At 38.0% G+C, this 19,402-nt stretch overlaps 1 protein-coding gene across 3 annotated transcripts in view; it reads left to right on the top strand.

Annotated features, from left to right (window-relative positions):
- The first annotated feature begins 2,263 nt into the window (after nt 1-2,263).
- WDR11 (WD repeat domain 11) overlaps nt 2,264-19,402 on the top strand; it is a 70,109-nt gene continuing 52,970 nt past the window's right edge. For all 3 annotated transcript variants that reach the window (XR_010922189.1, XM_067561335.1, XM_067561337.1), the window contains exons 1-6: nt 2,264-2,373; nt 4,558-4,669; nt 12,080-12,233; nt 15,098-15,271; nt 16,629-16,815; nt 18,807-18,972. Coding sequence is in view for 2 of the 3 variants with exons in the window: in XM_067561335.1 (XP_067417436.1) it covers nt 2,288-2,373; nt 4,558-4,669; nt 12,080-12,233; nt 15,098-15,271; nt 16,629-16,815; nt 18,807-18,972 (879 nt within the window). In the remaining variant the exon portion in view is untranslated. The remainder of the gene's footprint in view (nt 2,374-4,557; nt 4,670-12,079; nt 12,234-15,097; nt 15,272-16,628; nt 16,816-18,806; nt 18,973-19,402) is intronic.

Genomic DNA, 19,402 nt, shown 5'->3' on the forward strand with positions numbered 1-19,402 from the left:
TGCAGTGAAATAACCTTATGCAATCCTTGGGTGTTAAGCAGCAGGAGAGCTTCTGCTTTCACTGCAGCATTTCCTTTTCCTTCAGCACTGCATCTTTTGCTTCTTCACCCTGTTTGCGTCAGGGAGGAGAAGCCAATACCTCTTCTCCTCCTTAGCATCTCCCCTCAGAATTTCTTTCTCTCTCTTGAGGATCTTGTTAATTTCTTCACTGAGACAAAAGATGCACCCTGGAAAGAGCTTTCATTTTCCTTCCCAATCCTCGTGTTTTCTCCTTTTCACCCCAGTATCTGATCAGATGACTCCTCCACTCCAGTTGAAGAAATTGGATAGAAACATGACTAGGGAACTTCTCTCCACTCTGGGAGGATAGAGGCAGAAGCAACAGCAGCACACTTAAGGACACAAAGTGCAATGTACCATATTAGTAAAGGGAACTAAACGTAGGAACTAAAATCCAGGTTAAATTAAAATTAGTGAGAACTGAGTGTGCTAAACACTTTGCCAGATTGAGCTCTAGGTGTGTATGATTATGTTGCCTTCCATAGTGGTTTACAAAAACAAAAATGTCCTGTTACTACTACTAGTAAACTAATTCTTCAGCTCAAAGGCTAAAAACTGGTGTTTTGGGATCCAAAGGTCTTGAATTCTATCCCCCATTGTTATGTTTTAGCTGACAATTTTATACAGCCATGTATTTGTTAAAAGAGCAAGGTCCAAAGGAGCAGATAGAGGAAGCCATCTAGCTATTTGAAAGGAAGCGCAACAACAATTCTATTGTATAAATAAGCAAAAGTATAGCTCTGTTGCAAACTGGCACAACAATACTGTAAAAACATGTATCCAGTACGTGGAGTTTGGCCACCACTTCCCAAATTTCTCTACAACCAAAGCCCATATTTAGCCAATCCCACTGCACCAAAAAATGCCAATCCCCGTAAAACTTCACCACAAAACCCCACATCTGGATCTATTGGATTGTTGCCTCTGGCTCACAAATTCCATGGCATGAATAGAAAACAAGAGCACTGGCTCCTACACTACCAAAATAATCTGGATCCCTATGCATCCCAGCACAAAAGCAAAAAAAAAAAAAAAAAAAAAAAAAAAAAAAAAAAATCCCCAAAAACCTGACTAAGCAAAAGGAGCCTGCTGGGTTCTGCCAATTTTTAGCAGCAATCACTCAAATCAAAACATAAATCAGAAACAAATGTAGCTCCTCCTCCATCACTGAAAAGATCTGGACTCTGATGCTTCCCTGTATCCTTCTGCAAACTGGTGCAGTACCACTACAAAAACACAATGTGCGCTTTTGAGTTGCTTTGCTCTAGGATGTGTCAGAACTTGGATTTTAATGGCCAAGTTAAATGTTGCCAGTACAACAGGGGGGCTTGGGTGTAATAACAGTAGGGGCAGGATACGTGCTTTTATGTTTCTTGTGAGGAGGGATATATTGGGGTCTGGATTATTGTAGTGTAATTGGAACAGTTGCCATGTAGCTGGTCAAATTTTGGGGATGAGGATAAAAAAAATGCTGGATTCAGCTGCGGGATTACTATTTTTACATTGCTACTGAACCGGCTGGCAACAGAGGTTGGTGCAGGGTATTTGGGTTAAAAAATGGCAAGTTCCAAGTCACAGACACGTCTTTTTCAAGAGCTACTGGGCCAGGATGGATCAAGACAGATTCAGCTCGGCTAGGAGTGGCCAGCCTTGTCTCTCGTTTGGATTGCAGACTGTGAGGTGTGGGGCCCCCAGTTTGTCCATAATCGGATGGATCCTGGCGCGGGATCCGCGTTTTGTGGCGCTGTCCAGCCAGGAGAAGGAGTCCATTGGGTGGAAGCCGGGTGATTGCTGCCAACAGGTCGCAAACTCTGGCAAGATTCAGCGGCTGGAGCGGGGAGGCTGGGGTGTGTGGTGCGCCGTTCAGGCGGCTGAATGGGGGAGCCCCGCGGGGCAGGTGCTGGCTCCGGGGCAGCGCTGTGGCGGGGGGCTGGGGAGGCAGCAGCGGTTCCCCCCGTGGTTTAAGATGCTGGCACAAAGGAGGAAGGGGGCTCGAGCTTCTTCAGCGACTCGACCCAGGCCTCTGCCGCGGCGGAACCAACGTGCCTCGGGCGCTGGGGCAGGCCGGACGGCTGGGGAAGGGGATCGCCAGCGCACTCGCTGCTGTACGGCGCTTCCTGCTCCGTGGCCGGACTGTCGGAGCCTTCCCCGCTACCGCGGAGGGCCTGGCCGGCCAGCAGCCGCAGAGCCAGGGGCTGCGGTCGGGATCGCCCACCCCCCGCGCACCATGTTGCCCTATACGGTGAACATCAGGCTGTCGGCCCGGACCCTCACCGGAGCCCTGAGCGCGCCGAACAAGGGGGCGGTGGACTGGTGAGTGCGGCGCCGGGCAGGGCAGCCTTGGCTTGGGGCGGGGGTGAAGTGTCCTGGCCCGGGGTGGGGGGGGGCTGGCGGTGGGGGTGGCGGCGGCTCGTGGTTTGGAGTTGGTTGATGAATCTCTAGGAGAGGTTTTTGGAGCCCCTGCCCCTAAGCGGAGGAGGAAGCCCTGCCTTGGTGGTGCAGGGGGGAGAGGCTGGACGCTGGAGAGTTAGAGGACCAAGGCTTTGGGGTGGGGGAGCGAACTGTGTCATCAGTCCTCCTTCCGCCTTTCAGAGACAGCTGTCAACGAGGGGCTGTGCCTGACCCACTTTCTCTGGGACTGGGAAGGTTGTGACTCACTTTTCTAAGAGTACAGCATTGGCAGCCTCAGACGCTCAAGAATCAGGAGTCAGGCCCCTCAGAACATGAGGTTTAAAAAAAAAATTAATAAATCAGGTGTTCTTTTTTATTTGCCTGCTGGTTTCTGTTTACGTTTTTGAGTCTTTGCATGGTATAGGGTGCACTAGAGTCATGTTTTCAGTTTCTTTCCACAACGGGAAGGACTAGGAAAATAAGGTTGAGATTCTCATGTAATCGCTTGTCTGCAGGAGTTGAAACATTAAATCACAGATCAGATGTCATGGGGCTTGCTATGTAATTGTTAAAGTTGTCAACACTGAGTTTGGAGGCTCTGGTCAGTTTTGCTTCTTGCAAGTGAAAGTTTACCATAAATGTGTGCTGTACAAATTCAGTTCTATGAAGTTTCTGTGTATCGATGACTGCATTTGTTGTTGTCTGTTAAATATTTTATATTGCACTAGGTTCTAGAGGCTAACCTGGTCAGGGTTTCATTGCACTAGCCCCTGTAGAACACAAAAAATGACAATCCTAGACCTAAAGAGCTTATTGTGGATTTGCCAATGAAGTTAACAAAGCTGAGCGGCAAATACAGAATGAGTATGGTAGAAACCTTCTGTTATCTGTTGTATATATGATACACCTGTCTACCTATGATGTGGTAGCTATATTATTGCTTTTTATGTTCAGAGCGCTGTACGCCCTCTCACTAATCCAAACAACTGCTCTGTCAGTGAGGTTAACATTATACCCATTTTGCAGCCGGTGAAATTGAGACAGAGGTGAACAGACTTCCTGATTTTCAGTCCCAGGCTTAAATCACTGAACCAACTCTCTGTGAGGACTTCTGCATCCAGGTCTGTCAAGTCAAGCCACTACCTCCACTGACTCCCTTGATATTTTCTCAGAGCAGTGGACATTATCCGCATTCTGTGCTTGGTTCCTTTTGGATTCCTTGCTTTGACCCCTTGACTCCACTCCTATTCCTGTTTGTCCGCAGCCATTTAGCTGAACCCCATATTGTTGAGGTCCTCCTCTGTGGCAACGTCAGTCTCTTCTCTGAGGTCAAATAGGCTGAAACTTTTGACTACTATTAAACTCACTCACAATATGCCCTTGCCCCCCATTTCTTCTCTGCCTACAACCCCCCTCTCCCCCAAAACAAAACAAAAAAACCCTCCGAGCAATGTGAATTATCTTGTATCTTATAAAAAGAGCCTGCCTTTTATTGATGAAAGTGGTTGGTTTAAACTGCACAAGGTTTTAGCCTGCTTTTTTAGCATTTAAACAGTCTCTTACTACATTTACCTTGCATTGAACAATGACTCCCTGTAGAGTGCTGGAATTGAATTTTATAATGCTTTCAGATTTTATTTTGTTCGATAGTTTTTATTATTTTTTATTTGTTTCCAGTAGCATGTACACAGCATGCTTGATGTTGTACAAACAAGAAGGCATAGTTCTTGCCCCCGAATGATTTTAATTAAAAAAAAAAAAAACGAAACAGAGAGGCAGAGTGCCGGGGAGAGGCAGATGATAGTTAACTTTGCTCACCTCTTGATAATAAATGCATTGTTTTAATGATACAATTAATTTTTTAAAAACATGATATAGAGGCAGTCACAAATCAACTGTAGTTGCAGTTTGGCTTTATTTTATAGCTCATTATGCACAATATCAGTTTTGTTGATAGTCTAACTACAGAAACTCTTATGAAGTTTAGATCACTGCCAGTTTGACTTAACAGCTAAAAATGCTCATGGAATCCAAGTAAATAAACCTCCTGATAGTCTGCACATTTATCCCTTTCCCTGTTTGACAGTAATATTGCTATTTTTCCAGGGGCTGGCAAGGTTTGATTGCATATGGGTGTCAGTCCTTGGTGCTGGTGATTGATTCCAACACTGCCCAGACTGTACAAGTTTTGGAAAGACACAAAGCTAATGTTGTCAAGGTGAGTTTATCTGTTTTAGATTGTTTTATGTGATTTTTGTATATGTTGTTTTTCTATATTTCAGTGTAAATAACCAGCATTTTATCTAATTTGACTTTCACATCAAGTCTGGTAGAAGACACTAATCTTTAAGGAATAAAATGCCCTTTTTTAATTACTAAGATTCAATTGTGTGTTGAAATCGAACAGGCATCTATGGTATCATTATATTTTCACGTGTATATAGAAACATCTGTATGTGTGTTAATATACAGATATAGTCAAAACAGAAACAGTCCTTAAAAAAAACTATTACAAACCTAATAAATATTGAAGTCCTGCTTTGCTTTTGACTCTACTGATCTTTCCTTACTAGAAAAAGATCTACATTGTAAACAAGATGTATGAATGGCAGCATTCAGTTCTACTAACTTTACAAATCCATAAAATTATTTTTGCATTTTTCATATTAATTTTGCATCTTAAAAATATTTTTGAGGCTCAGTGTAATAGTAATAATGAGTCACACAAAAGACTTTTCCTGACAGGTAGCTGAGTTCATCATCATGGCAAATCCCAAAGAGATGCAGCCTCCTTGCAGATCAAGCACCACCTGAATAGTTTCTAGCTAGGTCCATAAGCCAGTCTGGCTTAGTGTTCATCTTTGTCTGTCACTGGTGTTCTTATTGTGCTCTGGAGCTTTTCGTGACCAATTGGCTGTGTAGCAGCATTCCTTAGTAAACGCGCTAACTGGCTGGGTTAAGTTCCCTCAATTTCATTTTGCAACGGTTATCTCCTAGGAAATACTGCTTGTGTGTATGTTTAATTCCTTAGTATTTTCTTGTTGGATTCCTATTTTTCTGAGAAAATGAAACTGTGCTAACCTTCTTAAGTTATCAGTTCATCATGATTATCAGTAGGTATGACAACCCTAAAAACATGAAAAAATCTGAGCTCTTTTTAGTGATAATCTGCCTATCTACAGATTGTCTACTCTTGGGGAAGCGGTGAAGCATGTTTTCTGTGGAGATTCCTCAGCTCAGACTCTCCATCAAATAGTTTGTCAGGGTTTGACCTTGCTAACCTTCAGAGCATGGTACAGGCACAGCGCTTTGATCTTTTGTTAGACTGAGGGGTGGATTATTAATGAATGATTGGTGCATTACATGGCAGAGGGCTGTTTGGTGGACAGCTAGATTTCATGTCTGGTAACATTTAATCTGTTTTATCCAGATGCTACAGCAATAGATACATAGCAAATTCATAGATTCCAAGGCCAGAAGGGATCATTGTAATCATCTAGTCTGACCTCCAGTATAACACAGACCATAGAATGTCCCCAAAATAATTCCTAGAACATATCTTTTAGATATGAATTGTGGAAATGAAATTCATGTTCCTCCCCTGAAAAACATTAATAAGGATTTGTGTGGGGGCATTTCTTGAGGGACAGTGGAGTTCTATTCCCTAGCCTCTGCCCTACCAACCAAGCAGAGGACAGCTTTGTGGCCTGCAGTACAGCTCCTCCTTGGCTTATACAGTCTATGGACTTGAATGGTGGCTACACCTCTTCTGCAATCCTTGTATGGGGGATTGGGCCATTGTTTTTGTATAAACTAAAGTGGTCTGTTTTGCTCCTGTCTGGCATATTTATGAGTGAGGTGCAGAATACCATCTTACAATGTTCAAGAGGCTCATTTATAGTGGATCCACTACACTTGTATACATATGAACCTAAATAAATTAAAATAGCATTACCAAATCTCGAGAGCAGCTGTCTTCAGAGTTAAAATCTGTCAAGATATTACAGGTGACTGAAACATTGTGTGCTTAAAAGTAGATAACTGCATAAGTGTGCTATCACCCCACCAAAAAAAAATAAAATAATAAAATAAAAAATCTACGATGTTACAGTATTGATATGATTCTTCAAATACAATGTTTTGTTTATTTGTTTTTTGGTGTTTTTCGTCTTGTAAAATGAAATCAGTTTATGTTGTTACGAAGGCATTGGTAGCTACTGAATAGTTAAGATTTGCAACTAAATAAGGACAAGAATCCATCTATTCACATCATAATAATTGACTTTAGTCTCCAGATTTGGAGCAATAACATACCAGAGACCAATTGAATTTTCTGTGTAATTTTCAAAGTAAAATATTTGCAGAGGAAACACTTTCATTTTTTTTTAAATTGTGCCTGTTTGTTCTCACATTCGATTTTCCCTAGATAAACAGTCCTCAAATACTGACCTCTACACACACACAGATGCACATATTTTGATAACATCATAAACCCCACTTCTAGTATTTGAAAATTAAACACATGGTTATTTCCCTTATTCAGCGTAACTCCTTTTCAGCTATGGAAAGATTAGCTGACAGAACTACTTAGATCCATCATTTTCTGATATTGCCAGTCTGAGTCTCTGACTTACTTCTTGATCAGTATATCTAGATTTTTGTTGATAAGAGTAATTTTCAAATGTCAACATCTGGAACAGATATGTAAATTGTGTGGTATGTTGTATCTCCATATAAGACAACACATTTTTATGCCACTAACACTTTGATTAAAGCCTTTCAGTTTTATTACATGTGTGGAGATTGTCAAAGAAATGATATGTGGCCAAAATTTGAACAATAAATTATATTATCCTGGTAGATAGTGGATGAAGCAATAAGTGATATAGACACATGCAAGAAGTTGACAAATAGCCATACAAATAGCTAGTCAACATCATAACTGTTCTAAATTGAACATATTTAGATATTACTTCTACTAGTTAGAGATGGCCCTGCGGTTGGTCACAAAGTGAAAATGGAGACTGAAGAGAAAGGTAACAAAAAATATACCTAAGTGGCCAATCCACATTGGGGACCTATATATTACAAAATATATTAAAACACTTTTTAATGCCTTTACTCTCTTAAGGCATGATACTGTAAAAGATAACATACCAAATCAATCTTTATAACATGTTTGAAAATTATATACTGTGTTATTACAATGAATGATTTCCATTCTGCATCAGCAGATTCTCATCTTAGCCTCCTCTGCCTTCGACCTGTGCTGAGCTGTCCTCAGATCTGGCCGTGAGGTTTGGTAAATATCAGTACCTAAAATAGTGTCAAAACAGCAGATTAAACATGTACAGTGGAACAGGTCAGCAGCAATATTAATAGCTTAATTTAAAACTTGCCACATAGGTTATCTAATAAGTTATAACAGATTCAACTCTGCTGCCTTGTAATGATAGCATTGTAACAGCTTCAGGATAGCTATATTTTCTAGCTAATTTTGTGACGCTGTGCTATTTCAACGGGAAACTAAATGTTAAAGTCCCTGCAGTCTGTATATAATTTTAGATGATTTTTCAAAACCACCATCTCATTTATTAACTCCAGGAAAATGACTAATTTATGAGGAAAAAGAGAGGAGTGAATTTTTTTTCTACTTTAAATCTCAGTGGACATCATATAAAAAATAAAACTCCTCTAGATGTATTCATAAATAATTTTCTTCAGTTCCTGAGCTTAATATTTAAGAAGTCTGCTTCACGTTACTTTTTTTAAAGAACTATTACAGTTGCCAGTGACATAAGAGAAACAGTCTGTCTATTATTACAAAGAAAATGACATGGACAGGCTCCATTTACAAGAAATCTTCACCTCAAAATCTTTACACTGTTGCTAGACCGTATAGCTCATCATTTCACACATTAAAAGCCAAGAAATAAGTGCAGTTAAATATTTTAACACACTATCTGCAGTCTGTTCAACAAATCCTCTTTTTAAACTTAAAAACCTTCTATCTTTTGCATACATCTCTACCTTCATCTTGAACTATTAATGGGTACTCTTAAAGCCCAGCCATGTTTGCTGGTTATATATACTAATTGGTCCTGATGAGTAATACAGGTTTTGTGTGGCTTTCATAACATATAAAGTGTATCTGTAGGTAGTCATTTTTAGTGGTGTGTAATGTCAGATTGCAAATAGTGACTGCTAGATGTTTGTCTGTACTGTTTAGAGAAACATACGTGCGTGGATGATCTAGGTTGCTAGTGGTAGTTCTGAAGTTCATGTGGCCTTTTTTATATAATAATTACAAATTTGACGTCTACATTTGTGTATGCATTGGCATATTCTATTAATGGTCAGAGTCAAGCTTGCCCTTCAGCATTTAATTTCAGAAAGGGGAACAACATAAAGATGAGGAAGTTAGTTAAACAGAAATTAAAAGATACAATGCCAAAAGTGCCTGCAAGTAGCATAGAAACATTTTAAAAACACCAAAATACAGACTCAATTTAAATATATATCCCCAAATTTTAAAAAATATTAAGATAACCAAAAAGGTTCCACTGTGCACACAAGCCCTTATGTTACTCAGAGGGGTGTTGTTTTCACATCCCTGAGCGACAAAAGTTTTACTGACATAAGTGTTAGTGTAGACATGACCTAAATGAATTCTTTGCTTCAGTCTTTACTGCAGAGGATGTGAGGGAGATTCCAAACCTGAGCCATTCTTTTTAGGTGACAAATCTGGGAAACTGTCGTAGATGGAGGTGTCAGTAGAGGAGGTTTTGAAACAAATTGATAAATTAAACAGTAATAAGTCACCAGAACCAGATGCTATTCACCCAAGAGTTCTGAAAGAACTCAGATATGAAATTGCACAACTACTAATTGTGGTATGTAACTTATTGCTTAAATCAGACTCTGTACTAGATGACTGGAGGTTAGCTAATGTAATGCCGATTGATTTTAAAACTTAAAAAAAAAAAAAAAAAAAAAAAAAAAAGGGTCCGGAGGCGATCTTGGCAATTACAGGCTGGTAAGCCTAACTTCAGTACCAGACAAATTGGTTGAAACTGTAATAAAGAACAGAATCATAAGACACATAGAAGAATGCAGGATGCTGGGGAAGAGTCAACACAGCTTTTGTAAAGGGAATTCATGCCTCACCAATCTATTAGAATTCCTTGAGGGGTCAACAAATGTGGACAAGCATGATAAAGTGGATTCAGTGTACTTGGACTTTCAGAAAGCCTTTGACAAGATCCATCACTAAATGCTCTTTGGCAAAGTAAGCAGTCATGGGATAAGAGGGAAGGTTCTCTCATGGATCAGTAAACTGGGTAAAAGATAGGAAACAAATGGTCAATTTTCTTAGTGGAGAGAGGTGAATAGTGGTGTTCTGGCCACAAGGATTTTTAGTGGGACTGGTGCTGTTCAACATATTCATAAATGATCTGGAAATAGGGTAAACAGTGATGTGGCAAAGTTTGCAGATGATACTAAATTACTCAAGATAGTGAAGTCCAAAGTTTACTGAGAAGAATTACACAGGGATCTCACTGAACTGGCTGACTGGGCACCAAAATGGCAGATGAATTTCAGTGTTGATAAGTGCAAATAATGCACGTTGGAAAACATAATCCTCAGTATACATACAAAATGGTATGGTCTAAATTAGCTGTTACTTCTTAAGAAAAAGATTTTGGGGTCACCATGAATAGTTCTCTCATTCTGCAGCAGCCGTCAAAAAACCGAACAGAATGTTAGGAACCGTTAGGAAGTGAATAGTTAATGAAACAGAAAACAACATGCCACTTTATAAATGCATTGTATGCCCAAATTTTGAATACTTTGTGTAGATTTGCTCACCCCATCTCAAACAAATATATTGGAATTGGAAAAAGTACACAGAAGGGCAATAAAAATGATTAGGTATATGGAGTGGCTTCCTTATGAAAGATTACAAAGACTGGGACAGTTTAGTTGAGAAAAGACATGACTGGGGGTGGAGTTATGATAGAGGTCTGTAAAATCATGAACGATATGATGAAAGTGAATAGGGAACTGTTATTTATCCCTTCACATAACAGAAGAACCGGAGGTCACCCAATGAAATAAATAGGCAGCAGGGTTAAAACAAACAAAAGGAAGTACTCCTTCACACAGCACACAGTCAGCTGTAGAACTCACTGTCGTGGGATGTTATATAGTGCACACATAGATACACTCACCATATCGTGACCTTTTTGAACAGCTGGCCAGATAAAATTACAAAACTGAAATTTGGCCTGGCATGGACCTTCTAAAAAAAATGCCTTTTGGTTGTTCTGGAGAAATTTGATTTTGATTTGGCAGACTTTGAATCCCTTGAAAATTGCATACTGAACATGCGTAGTACCTCCTTTTTTTAACCTAGGCTTTCTGAACAATATACTGGAAACTGGCCATATTGTTCAGAGGAGTAGGGAATACATGAAGGTGTCTGCGTTGTCCTGATATAAGGGGGGTTGATCCAGTTCAGGTAGCTGCTTCATGGCAGCTCTGTTTTATCCCCTGCCACTTATGGCCCCCATGGACCATCATGATCATGGTGATCCCCTAAGCTGGGGACTCTGAAGAGGGAGGAGACATAGAGTTAGGCTATCTAGTGACACTCTCATTGGGGGAATCCCCAGGAAGTCAATTAAGCTGGCTTTAAGGCTTTCTTGTGCCACCACAAGAACCTTTGCTAGGAGCCAGAATGTGGAGCCTAAAGTGTACAACTAAGGAAGGTTTTATCTAAGAGGGCAGCTGCTAAGTCTTGCAGGGAAAGAGCAGTGTCCTTTAAGTCTCTGAAGGTGTATGGGTGTTCCACTGTAGTGGAGTCCAGTGGTTACAAATGATTAATTTCAGCACACAGATTGCCGTTGTTTTACAAACCAGCAGGATTTGAGAAAAAGAGGGGTTTGGAAGGAGAGTTATACTTGGGTGCTGACCATTTTAAAAAATGTATACCCTTTATCATATAAAAAGTACAAAAGATATATTGACCCGTATGCTAGTTTGTGTAAGAATGAAATAATGCTATTCCCTGTCTCTCACATTTAAGGTTTTAGGAAAATGTTGTGTATTATGTCATATACAATGTTTCATAGCAGTAAAGACTGCATCTGCTGGTATGTCTTGTAATGTGTACTTATAAGACGATAGATGCCCATGTCATCTTAATTGTGGCATTTCCTGACTTTTCTTAACTGTGGAACCTTAAAGTTTTCAATATTTTTCATATTGAATTATTATAAACTGTGGATGCAGGTAAAATTATTGGTTTATCTGTGTGATTTTTAATTTTGTACATGTGCCTGAGCACGGTGGTTATATATATATATATATATATATATATATATATATATATATATATATATAGGATAAACTTAAACTGGCAGCTGCTGTGCAAGTTTAACTATTTAAGTATCTATTAAATTGCAGTCATTTCACATGTATATCATTAACTGTTACATAATCTTCTGATGTGTGTGTTTCATATTGTTTGTATCCTATTTAATAATGTCAAACTAAAAGCTATTAAATACTTGTCTTCGTTATACATAACTATCTATTTTAACTGGTTTCATTCATATACCTTCAGGTTAAATGGGCTAAAGAAAACTACCATCACAATATTGGTTCTCCATATTCTTTGCGCTTAGCTTCTGCTGATGCCACTGGAAAGATAATTGTTTGGGATGTGGCAACAGGAACAGTTCGCTGTGAAATACAGGAGCACACAAAACCAATCCAAGGTAAGGAAGATATATGCTATTTGTATAGTAAGGTGTATTGTAAGAGATGGTATTATCCACTAGTTATAGTGGTGACTGGATGCTAGGACTCATGAATCCTATTCACAATTCTGCCACTGACTTACTATCTGACCTTGGGTCCATCACCTTCTGTGTGTGCCTGTTTACCCACCTATAATTCTTCTCTCCCAGCAGGGCTGCTATGGAGTTTGTTTAAAGTCTATAATATGTTTTGAGATCTTCTGATGAAAAGTGCTGTGAGTTAAGAAGTATTTTTATTATTGATAAATGTTCATGCAAAGCACTAAATAAACCAGCTTGTTTTTGAGTTGGGGATTTAATGCAGCTTGCAGTCCACATTTATAATACCACTTGGACAGCATTGCAGTGCTGTTAATCATGCATTTGACTGTATTCTTATTTACAGTGCATTTTATATAGCCATTGCAGATCAAGCATACTAATAGGACAAGTTAAAATTGGATTGTGTATGCATAAGGAATAAAGGTTTCTTTGTTATTTTAAACCATTATGCTCTAGGTTCCTTTGAGAATCTATATCTGTCTTCCTTGGCATGCAGGAACAGGAAGGCTATTTAATGCATAAGAGCTGGTACAGAAAAGGCAATAAGATGGATTGGAGAAGGAAACAAAGGGAGCATTAAGGAGCAGGCAACTTGCAGCAAATGAGAGGGATGTAAGAGGAAACTAGAGCTGATATGTAACTTGGGTTAAACTGTGCAGAATCTTGAAGTTGAGACTGGAGGGTTTGAATATGATGTGGAAGGAGTCAGTGAAGAGATTGCTGGGAGAGGCGTTGACATGCTTGAACATGCCAGGAGAGGAAGGAATTTTTTATTTTTGGTTACAGTCGACAAGATATGTTGGGGGGGGCATTTGCTTTTTAAGTTGTCATATCTGTATACATTGGCGTGTTGTAACACTTTAATGGGAAGCTATAGAAGATACCCACCAAGCCACACACAAATAATCCTGCTTGCCTTCGATTTAGAATGTTCTTTATTTTGCTCCTGTTAAAAAAACAAAAACGGAGCATAGATTAATACAGTGGTTCTCTACATTTTTCCACCCAGAACTCAGAATTGTGGAGGGTCTGTGGGGAAGAATGGTGCTTGATTATGTTGGATAGCAGGATCCTGATGCTAGTACTAGTGGGGCTGGGTGTAGTGGCAATTACTGGTGATGGCTGGTGGGATCCTTTATACCATCCCATCTTCCCTTAGCAAACTGCTTTGCTCTGGAGGTTGTAGAAGCCAGCCCAATAGCCTCTGGAAGTGCTGCTTGCTCCAGAGCTCATTGTCATACTAATAGGTATGGAGGATATGTGGAAAGATTAAGGAGTTGCTCTAGGACTCAGTGGTGGTGTGGAACAAAGAACAGCAGGAGAGAGGGAGCAGTAAACAACTTTCCTTTTTTCCTGGCTTCTGTTTATTTTGTTGTCAGTCAGCATATTACCATCCAGCAAACGCCTCCTGTGATCCACCTGTGGATTGACTTCATCAGGGGAGAAATGCTGCTCTGATAGTTAGAACAGGGTCTTAAAGCATTCTGCTTCCACCACGGATTTGCTGAATGACCGTAGGCACATGTCACTTAACCACACACACTGTACGTGTGTTTCCCCAGATATAAAATGGCAATAATATTACCATTACATGGTTGTAAAACATTGAGGTTCTTGGATAAAAACTACTTTGTTATTATTGGTAGTCGGGACTTACCAGATCTCCTCTTGTGTGTCTGATTCTGGTTGCTAAAAGAAAAATGCAGTTTTATTTTGTTGGGAATTTTTCAGTAAACAAGTTTCTGCACAAACACATTTTGTCATCTTTACGCTCTCCTCTGATTTAAAACCAAACCAAGCCCTGAGTAAATCTTTCTTTTAGAGCTACCCACATCCTTATTAGCATCACATTTTATAGGTTGTTTTATTTCTGAAGTAAAACTCAGAAATGAAGTTTTGTTGTGCAATGAAATGTTCATGATACATTTCCAAGAATAGGTAATAGTTCATTTGGCCTCCAATTTTTTTTTTTCTTTTCTTCAAACTCTCTCCATGAGACTCTTGGTTTTTGTCTTTAACTGTATTATCTGAAAAGCCACTTAACAAATTAGATTTTTATTTCTTTAGCAAGCTTTATAAAACAGAAGCATAAAATAAAGTGGATAAAATACAGCAAAGCTTTCTCATTTTTTTGGCTTCAGTTAATTTAATTAGTTTTGTTTTTTTCTTTAGTGTTACAAGTTTTTTCTAATACGATGATACTGACTCACTGAACGATTAGTGTGGCTTTTTATATGTTGCTTAAAGCTATTTTCTGATTGGTAGATTGGTGCTATGCATCGACTCTCAATAGTGCATAGCTTGTATCTTCTCACCCAAGAAAATAATTATCCCTATTGTTCTGATGAATGGAAGAAAAGTTAATGAGGGACAAAATTAAAATATTTTCTCATTCCTTTCTCCACCTTAAATTGATACTTAAATTACAATTTTAGAACATCATACTGCTTTACACTGCTGTGTTTGTAAACACAGTTATCCATTCTTTTTCTGTTTAAGGTGTGAAACAGGTGGAGTTATTTTTAAGATTTGATTAACTTTTTATCCATGTTTTTTTATTTGTGTTTTGCAGCACAAGCACTTGCCAGTTGTTGGAAAAACTTCAGGCAATAAAAGGGATTTTTTTGAAATCATGAAATATTAGCGTGGTGTTCTTAAGAAGTCACTTTTTCAGCCTAGTTAAGGCCAAGTATTTTAGAAGCAGAGTAGGTTTAAAATGAAATGCATATTTTTAATACTAATTTAAAGCTTGACTACTTGTTGCTTCTTTCTTTTGATAGACATGCAATGGCTGTGGAATCAAGATGCTTCTCGAGATTTATTACTTGCAGTTCATCCACCAAACTATATTGTACTGTGGAATGCAGATACGGGCACTAAACTTTGGAAGAAGAGTTATGCAGAAAACATCCTTTCTTTTTCATTTGACCCCTTTGATCCTTCACATTTAACTTGTAAGTTTGTTATACAAAAGGAATTTCTCATTTTTATTATGTGTTTGTTTAGTGCTGATAGTGTGCTTTTATAGTATAAAATACAGGTAGAGTCCCTGCCCCCAGAAGTTTAGAATCTCTGTATCCGTCATTTAGAAGACAGGATGCACTGTGAAATTCTGAGGGGATAACAACAAGGATGTTTGTCAAGTATCATTACTTATTAACTCATAAGCATTGCGGAAGTGAGTTGAAAGAAGATTTTATTATGTGGGTAGCGACTTGGCAAACTGGGAGGTCATTCCATACATAAGCAACATAACTGTGTATGAGAAAGGGAAACTGTATCATGACTGCCTTTGTTGGTGAAGTGAGATGAAGGGTCCAGCGTTGTCTCTGAATTTCCAAAAAAAACATGAAAAAATTGCTTTAAGCAGTAATTGCATTACTTCAAAAAAGGCTGACGAGGGACAGCAGGAGTGATCCAAGGTCAAGCCTTGTGGGACCCCCACTAAAAGAAGTGAGAGGGGAAGGAAGGCCCACTGAAAGAGCTGCTGAAGGAATGACCAGAGAAGAAGGAGGAAACCAGGAATCAATGGAGAGTTGGAAAGAATTAAGAATGAGAGCATCTGATCAACAGTGTCAAAAGCAGCCAAGATATAAAAGGAGATGAAATATAGATTTGTGCACAGTTTAGCTGAAATAGCAAAAGAAGAATAATGAAGTCACCATTTCCATTCCTAAATTTAGATTCGTCAGTACTTTTTTCTCCCTTATGAGGTTGGGTACAGTTTCTATATTTTTCTTGCTTCCCTCCCTGCAAATCAAACTGAAGCAAGGAGCTTTTAGGTGTATAATATGTATACATATATAATATAAAAATATGCAGATGTCGATCATGGCTCCATAGTTAAGGCGGAGTTGGATAATGCACTTATGTACATGTTATAATTAGAGGTTCTGAGAGAATAATGATGCTTAAGAATGGCAATGGGGACTTATTCTTGTGGGTAACCCTGCTTTCCTTTTGCATTGTAAAACTTAATGAGGAATAGTTGATTATTGGAAATCAGTGTACTGAAGTAATGTGAAAGGACAAACAAGAATTTTCTGCCAATAATCTCTACAGTATTTTGTAATATACAGACTTAATTTTGAAAAAACTGAGTTTTGTAGCCTCTAATGAATTGTAATGGACCATCTGCTGGTCTTTCACTAGATGATTCCTGTTAGCTAGAATTATGAATTTTCTAGTTAGTTCAATATCATTAAAACTATTACCATTTCTCCATGCAAAAGCTACATTAAAAATAAAACACCATAATATAATTGTACATCATATTTTGCTATAATAAAAAAAATGTTTTTCTTGGTACAGTGCTCACCAGTGAGGGCATAGTGTTTATCTCAGACTTCTCTGCTTCCAAAGCCCCTGCCAGCTCTGGGAAAAAAGTTTACATCTCCAGTCCACATTCTAGTCCTTCTCATAACAAGCTGGTTGCTGCTACAGGGGCCAAAAAGGCCCTTGATAAAGTCAAAATTTTAATCACTAATGAAAAACCAAGGTAAGTTGCAAATGTTTCTCCTGTCTTCATGGAATTTCTTATCTTGATATATATATGTATTTCATATTATAAATCCTTTAAATTCTTGTTGGATTGATTTATTATATCGTATTTGATTAAAAAAAAACTTTGGGGGACAGGGAAATAAAGGGAAATTGCAGAATTATTTTTTCTGCTCTGTGTCCTCGCATCTCTAATCTTCTCCACTGTAGCAGTGAAACTAAAGGGCATCTGGCCGTGTGATTATGAAATGTGAAGAATCTAATGTCAGACATCTACTTTTATTAAATCCAAGTCTGACCATTTTCAAACAAAGCCCCCCTTTTTTGGAAAAGGCTGAAAAGGGCCTGACATATTTCTCATGAACTATGGGTTGCGGTGGGTAAGTAGTAGAGGAAAATCCTAAATAATAGCAGCAGTAAAGAGAGACTCTTAAACACAAAATTAATATAATTCTTTTTATCCTTCACCTAGCAATTAATGATAGATTATTTTTAATGCACCAACATAAATAAAATCAGAAATTAAACTTGTAAGTTAAATTTCAGTATTTTAAATTTTTTAAAGCTAAAATTGTTGCATTTTAAGTTTTTCTAGAAATCAGCTAACTTCCATTTTTATATGTTGTGATTTTTTTTCTTTTTGTACTTTTTTACATATTAAATATATCTTCCAATCTGCCAGTGATTGTGTGAACAAACTAATCAGACTATATTATCAATCAGTGCTTAACGCCAAATTTTAGTGCAAATTTAAAATTTGGATTTCATTTTAATAAGGTGTTTAAATTGCAGATAGAACAAAAGACTTGATGGCATCTCATTTTGTAATCATTTAAGTAACTGTGATCTTTATACTTGAAGTTAAAGCATGTGATATTGTCTTTTTATATTTTATCATGATGTGCTTCTGCTGCATCAGATAGAATACTTGATTTGAAAAAAATAGGGAGAATGACTGTGCTGCTGCAACGTGTGTGTATCTATATCTATTTATCTATAGATATACACACAGAGATATAGTAACAATAAATTAACAAAGGTGGAATTTTTTTCTATGTTCTTCTGACTGCATTTTTAAACTTCACATATTGCTAGTTACCTTCCCACCTACTCCTCTCAAAACATTGTTAATAGACAAAGGGAATGAGAGAGAAAAAAAAAAAAGCAAGTGAAACACCAGTGATTGGTTTGGATTTGTTTTAGTTGCCCTGGAACTGGGAGTTAATTGTGTGGGTTGGACAAAACAAGTAAGAAAGGGAGAGCAAAAAGAGGTGAGCTGGAGATAGATGCTAAATTGCTTAGATCTTTCAATAGTATCAAGAGTTTACATATGATACAGATGCCCTTCTATGACAGACTTACAGACTAATTATTTGATTAAATGTATACTCTAAAGAATGTCAGTTTAAAGAATGCCTTTATTACACAACCCCTCTCCCTCTCTTGTTTAGATACATTGCATATGACTGTTACTAGTGTTGTAGTCAGCAAGATGCTGAAATGATTTTTGTGAACTCTCAACTTCTTTCTCTTAACTTTAACATACTATTTGGATTTGGCAGTGAGGCTAGTTTTAGTAATTACAGAATAAAAAATTATGCACAGTGCTATGCAAATTGCAATGAGCATCATGAGTAAGGCTGATTTCCCATGAATACCAATAGATGCTTCAACTGCTAACACTTCACAGCTGGACTGCCTTTCACTTGGAATGTGAAACCATTACATTACATTTGTTTCTCTAGCATCATAAAGTTATTCATTTTCCAAGGCTATGCAGTTTGAGTTTAATTTCCAGAGGTGTATTTTGAATTGTGATGGATCAAGTGAAATATCTATAACTATTTTAGCTTTAAAGTGAGCAGGCCTGTGTGGCTGCGTGCAAAGTATTACTATGCAACTGTTAATTTTATTATGAGTTTGAAAACTGCTCTTACTTACTGAATTAGGTAAAAACTGCTCAATAGATGTGTATTTGGTGTATTTCAGTGCTGAATCCGTAACACTGAATGACTGTCTTCAGTTGTCATATCTACCTTCCAAAAGAAACTACATGTTATTACTCTATCCCAGAGAAATTTTGATTCTTGACCTTGAAGTGAACCAGACAGTAGGCGTAATAGCTATTGAAAGAACAGGCATACCTTTTCTACAGGTAACAAATCCACTTTGCTTCTGCCTAAGCTTATTTCATTTAATATTCTTTGCAATTAATACCAGTACTTACTGACTTCTATTTACAAAGATGTATTGATTTTTATAAATATCAAATATATGAAACTTTCTAAAGTGCTGTTTGCTGTATGACTGTCAAAAAGAGAGATGTCTAGGCTGGAATTTGTAGTCTTTAAAACCCATTAAAAACTTAATTTACAGTGTGAGGTTTAAAGGTTTAATTTAGAGGTTCTTAATGTGCTCTAATATCTGAGAAATACTATGAGTAGCCATAGAATGTGTACTGTGTAGCACTCTGTATGCATGTGAATTATTTTATTATTTGTTAGGAGGAAAGGCTGTTTTTATACCTGTGGAAAGAAAATGTTTAACTGTGTGACAATTCTGATTCCTCAGTTATAACCTTGGAT

Source organism: Emydura macquarii, unplaced genomic scaffold (genome assembly GCF_026122565.2).
Source record: "Emydura macquarii macquarii isolate MOO-44397 ecotype Brisbane River unplaced genomic scaffold, CSIRO-AGI_Emac_v2 contig_2372, whole genome shotgun sequence".
In the NCBI taxonomy this organism is placed as follows: domain Eukaryota; kingdom Metazoa; phylum Chordata; order Testudines; family Chelidae; genus Emydura; species Emydura macquarii.